The following is a 5,664-nucleotide window of genomic DNA, read 5'->3' as shown; positions in this document are numbered from 1 at the left end:
AGACGCTGGCATAGCCCCCTGCCTCGCCTTCTTGAAGTCTTTGCTCAGATGTCAGTTTCTCAACAAGGCCTACCCTAACTACCTGATTTAACTGTAACCAACAATTCTGGCACACCATATAATTTCCTGTTTGGTCATATGTCATTGTTTATTGTCTGTCTCTCCTTCTAAGGACAAAAGTTCTTGTCAGTCTTATTCAATAGTGCTGAGTCCCGAATTCATAACAGCACCTAGTGCACAGTACTGCTGATGGAGTGGAGGACAGAGGGCTTGGAGGCCTGCCTCTGGCTTGTGGGCGAGCTGGGCCTACAGGACCGCACAGCAATGCGCTGAAGGAGGGCCTGGGCCATCTCCCCCCCCCCTCCTTTCCCCAGGAAGCTGCTTCACCCAGGGAAACAAATGGCCTGGAAGAGGAGTGGGCAACTTTGTCTCCGGCTGCAAGGCTGGACCAAGACTGAGTAGGGAAAGGTGACAAGTGTCCACTCGTCATGGCCACTGTAAAGCAGGCAGGGTAACTGTGCAGGCAGGTGCTGTGCCACCACCTTCCTCACTTCTGCCTCAGGCTGACTGAGCTCTAGAGTTGGAGAGGTGAAGGGGATCACCTGCCTAAAGGCCACCAGCCCTCAAGGCAGGACAGAAGGGCAGGGGAGAGACAGAGTCTAGGAAAAGGCCCCAGGGGACGTGGACTGCTCCCCCCACCACACTTTCCCAGTCCCCGAGCTTGCCACAGGCTCACCCCAGGGTTTTCCGGCAAACAGAATTACTATGTAGACCTGGGTGCACAGGCCCAGGGCTCACCCCACCTTCTCAGCAAGGTTTCCTCACTCCTGCTTCCCTTGGCTCTGCAACAGGGGGATGGTCATGCCCATTTCTGCCGGTAAGACCACAGCTCTAGGCCTGCCCCCTAGGCACCTGGTGAGGAGCAGGTCGAGAGGGGCGGGGCGCAGCGGGTCCAAGGCAAGCGAGGGTCCAGCTCAAGAAGGCCGGAGGAGGCGGCGGGTCCGTCCGGTGTNTCCACCGCGGCTTTGGGCGGCGCCCCTCTCCTGGGCGCCCTCGCCCCCCACCCCGGCCGGCCCCGGCACCTCAGCCCTCTCCTTCGGTGGGAGGGCGGACACACCTGCGGGTGGAGGAGTTTATTGGACACTGTCCTCCCTGACAGGAGGGGGCCTGGCAGCGGGAGGGCACAGAGTGCCGGCCTGGGGAGAGAGAGGAGTGCGAGGGGGAGGGAGGGGGGCACCCCGGAGAAAACCTCTCCACCGCCTTTCCAGCCGCCCCCCTCGCGAGGGCCCCCTGGCCGCGGGGGAGGGCAGGGGCTGACAGTCCCCGCGGCCCTCCGCCCCCCTCCCGGTCCCAGCCAGGCTCCTGGCAGACACCTTGCCTAAATCCAGTCCCACTCGCAGAAACCCGCCACTTCGCACCCAGGGGCTGTAGACGCCTCCCTAGTAAAACTCCAAGCCGTGGGAAGTGCATGCCCTTGCCCTGGATTCTGCACGCACCAACTGATGCGTCCCCCATGAACCCCTCATGGTATCTATAATAACAGTAGTGCTGTACAAATTAACACTATTAGTAAAAATTCATTGAGAGCCTTCCCTGTTACCCAGGGACTTCGTAAGTGCTTCTCACAGGTTCACTCCCTCCAACATCCCAGAATGAGATACAGAACCATCTATGGCTCCCAGTCACCTTCTGAAAAAATCAGTTTCCAGATGGGGATGGTAAGGTTCTGAAAACTAGTTTAGAAGTCACGCTTTGGGAACTTTGAATGCAATTCCTACATGTTACATGAGCATTTCCTAAACTGGCCCTACTTGGTGCTGCTGAGAAACGGGCTTCTGTGGTCAAGCAGGCTTACCGCTATGCCAGTCTGGGACAGTTCAAGGTGCATTAACAAATAACACCCCCTTCCTCCCCAAGTTCTCCAGTAAATAAACCTTTATAGCTTTGTTTAGCCTAGCATTTCCTGGAATTTATTTGACTTTAGAGGCCCTTTCTCCTGTAAAATGGACTTAGAGCCTGGGAAATAACGAAACTAAGTTTGGCGAGGTTCCCAGGCCATCCTGCAAACATGTCTCACTTGGGGTGCTTGTCTCCAAATGGCCTTGGGATATATAAGTGATAGATGGACGGACCCCATGGAAGTACTAGCGGTTTTCTTGGCTGTCCATGGGATACTGGGCCTGTCCACGACTCCTCCCTCTCTCTCCCTGTGTGGTGACTCGTTTTACCTCCGCCCTAGACACTGCCTCCATTGGCCTCTTTCCTCTTTCTCTTGTCTCCTTCTCGCTTTTGCTAATGTTTGCTCACATTTGTTCTTAGAGCCATGAGCCATCAAAGGTGGGGGAGAGGGTGTGTGTACATGCAGCGAGTGTACACAAGAGTAAGTGCACGTGAGTGAGCTCAGCTGGACTTGGGGAGTCAGGCCCAGAGAAACATAACCCACATCTGTGTGAGTCCACATGCCAAAACAGAAGAGATCTCAGATTGCCCGTAGCTGGAGATCAGCATGAGGCATCCTTCTGCCTCCTCCTCTCACCCCCCTGGCCAGTCCCTCAGCCCCCCAACATCTGTGTCTGATGACCACAGTCCAGTCTCAGCAGAGCAGAGCAGTTTTCAAAGCTGTGAACTGTAAGTCTGTAACACTGCTCTCCCCCACTTTGAGGAAGGTGGTTGAACGAAAGTTTCTCTCCCTGCTGGGACCAGACAGCCTTACTGAGGGTGACCGTTCCCACCCCTCTCTGTGCCGGCCTGCCAGCTCCGACTCTACCTCGCCACCTGCCCCCTGTCCTTGGTGGCTCTTTTTGGAGGAAACAAATCTCAGCAAGGCAGGGAGGAGCTGGGAGGAAGACAGAGGGGCTGGACGTGCTATCTAGGGCAGAGACACAGCCACCCAGTGGGGAGAGTGGGGGAGAAGAGGACCTGAAGGGAAAGGTCAGCCTTCATAGAAAAGTAGAGTCTCTTGAAACCTGGGGGTGGTTGGGAAGGGATCCAGACTCAAGGAAACCTCCTCCTCAACTAATTTTGTTAACTGGTGAGCAGTCAGGGCTGCTGAACAGGACTCTGGACACCATCTCCCAGTTTTAGGGTTTCTAGGACTCTGTCCCTCCTCCCAGAGTCTGATGCCCCCCCTCCCTCCCAGCCCTGAGAAGGTTCCTGCCTCACAGACTGTGAGANGGTGGCGGATACCTTCCTGGTGTGTCCCTGGAGCCCTTCTTCCAACATGGCTGTAATGAGTGCTGCACATCAGCTCACAAAGGCCCCCAGAGGATTCTGTTTATGCTTATAAAGAGCAAGTGTGGCCTTTGAGGGGTTCACTTTAACACAGGACCACATTTACTCAAAAACCATTCCTCCTTTTGGGAACAAAGAGGGCTCTCGCCCCTCCTGAGGGTTTGCTCTGGCACAGCCCCTCACACACGGCCACCCTCCTGTAACCCTCACACCAGACCCCCACCCCTGAGAAATGACTGCCAGTGTCCTCATTTGTAAAATGAGGACACTGAGGCTCTGAGTTAAACGACCTGCCTATGAATGAGCGCTGGAGCTGGTTCTCACACTAAAGGCCTCCGGGGGACTTGTGGAAAACTCAGCTGCTGGAGCAAGAAAAAAGGAACCCCAGGGGCTCTAGGAGGGAGGATTGGGCCCAGCCAGGCCCTCAAGGCAGGAGCGCATCCCTAAGGCGAGTGGACATTTAGCGCTAGAAGTCTGTTCCGGAACAGAGGAAAAAAGCCGGAGTGGAGGTATAAGGAGGATGATTTTCAGAAAAAGCAGGGAAAAAACCTTGGTCCTGGAGAATTTACATAGCCAAATGGCGAAGGTAGTGTCTGGGGCAGACTCCAAGGAAATGCCTTGGAAAAAGCCGCTGCGCTCACACCAAAGACAGCACAAATGCTCCGAGGGCGTGGCCAGAGACCAAGCCTGCTGGCTCAGGTGTCCAGAGCTTTGTGGGCTCTTAGCAGACGTCTTTCCTCTGTTGTATGGAACATTTGAGGCTTATTTAAAGAGCAGAGGCAATAATCTCCAGTTTGTTGTTCTTACATACTTTAACTGCAATTTGTCAGGAGAAATATCAGTCTAACAAAGGAGGGGTGCAACCCTGTCTTCTCTTTCTTTTGCTTTGTCTTCTCATACCCAAAGACAAATAAACTGTTGGGGCAACTCTATGCCCTCCAAGCACCACAAATATCCTGTGGTAGCTGCCAGAGGGGAAGGGACAAAGGCTCAAAGACCTTGACTGCTTTGGGGGGCATTGTCTAAAACCTCAAGCCTTTCATCATTCTAGAAAGCAGTCTCCAAATTGGAATCTCTTTAACATGTGCTTGCTGATGCTTCTACACACTTGTACGGTCTTCCCTACACCGTCCCAAGCTGTAATCGGGGTTCCCCAGGCAACACAGGCCCCTACTCTGTCCTCACAGACCCAGGATGTGGGATTGGACCTGGAGATCTAAACTTCTGGCAGACCCAGCTCTGGTCCCATGTGTGGCTCTTCTGGGGACTAGACTCCTCACTCCTTGGGGACTCAGGAGTGGATCTAGCTGCAGAGGAACGGCTGATGGAGCCGAAAGAGGAGGCAGGAGAGGAGCTAAGGAGGAGTGGAGAGGAGAGGTGTGGGAATGAGACGGAATTCCAGGAGTTCTGAGGCAAATCCAAACACAGGATGCTCAGTTGAACTGAAATTTCCGATAAACAATGAATATTTTTTTACTGAGGGTATATCCCCAATATTGCATGGAACATATTGCATATGATATTTGGGACACACACACAAAAGATGCATCTATTTTTCATCAGAAATTGCAGTTTAACCGGGAACCCTATATTTTATCTGACAACCATACTCCTAGATCTTCCCAAGTCCCCTGTCCCATCTAGCATCCTGCCGCCATGCACACTTCCTAAAAGCTGTATTTTTCTTCTATGACTCTCAGCTCCTGGACCTCCCCTCACCTCCCTCTGCGCCCAGGCAGCATCCTCATCTGAATGGTCAGCCCTCCCCCAACACAGCCCCTCCCTCACAGCTGGCCTCCCCAGATCCCTTCCCCCACCCCTGAGCCTCCTGCTGGCTCCCTCATTCACTGTCCTTAGGCTCCCACACCCACTCTGTTCTCCCTCTGCCCCTCTGCGGAGTTCCCTCCCCTTCCTCACTGTTTACATCCACCTGCCTTTCTCTTTGCTCCATTACTTGGTGCCTTGCAGACTTCAGTGCTGCGGGGTAGGCATGAGTTTCATCTAAGCTCAGACCTGAGGCTTCCTGAGGGCAGGACCAGTTTGTTCTTCCTGACTCCTCAGCAATGTGGCTCTGGTGGCCTGAGGGAGTGGTGGGGAAGGAGGGTTCAGTGGGCGCAGGAGGGGAGCCAAGAGCGGGATAGACAGAGAAGGGCGGCAGGGGCGGGACGGAGAGGCGGGCAGAGGAGGCCAAGGGGCAGGCAGGCTAGGGGCCTCAGCTGGGAAGACCCCCACCCCCACCCCGAGGATCATGCTCGGGTCCACCAGGGCCTCTGTGATTGCAAGAGGGGGAGCTGCTGGGAGAGCGGGCTCTGCTCGGTGCCTCCACCACCCTGCCCCAAGGTGGTGACTCCTTCCCCTTCTCAGTGGGTGGAAACTGGGCCTTGTGGGCAGGAAGGGGGACCTGTCTCTTGGACTGTGATGGGTGAGATAGGG

The 5,664-nt window shown here is 54.9% G+C and overlaps 1 protein-coding gene across 1 annotated transcript in view; it reads right to left on the bottom strand.

Annotated features, from left to right (window-relative positions):
* Window positions 1–230: 230 nt before the first annotated feature.
* CELF4 (CUGBP Elav-like family member 4) overlaps window positions 231–5,664 on the bottom strand; it is a 285,465-nt gene continuing 280,031 nt past the window's right edge. Inside the window, exons 13-14 of the mRNA XM_077753849.1 lie at window positions 1,118–1,196; window positions 231–306 (exon numbers count right to left, since the gene is read on the bottom strand). Of these exons, the coding sequence (XP_077609975.1) occupies window positions 231–306; window positions 1,118–1,196 (155 nt within the window). The remainder of the gene's footprint in view (window positions 307–1,117; window positions 1,197–5,664) is intronic.

Source organism: Crocuta crocuta, unplaced genomic scaffold (genome assembly GCF_008692635.1).
Source record: "Crocuta crocuta isolate KB4526 unplaced genomic scaffold, BGI_CrCroc_1.0 scaffold231, whole genome shotgun sequence".
NCBI lineage: Eukaryota > Metazoa > Chordata > Mammalia > Carnivora > Hyaenidae > Crocuta > Crocuta crocuta.
The sequence above is the reverse complement of the archived record's forward strand: the minus strand, read 5'-3'. Positions and strand labels throughout refer to the sequence as shown.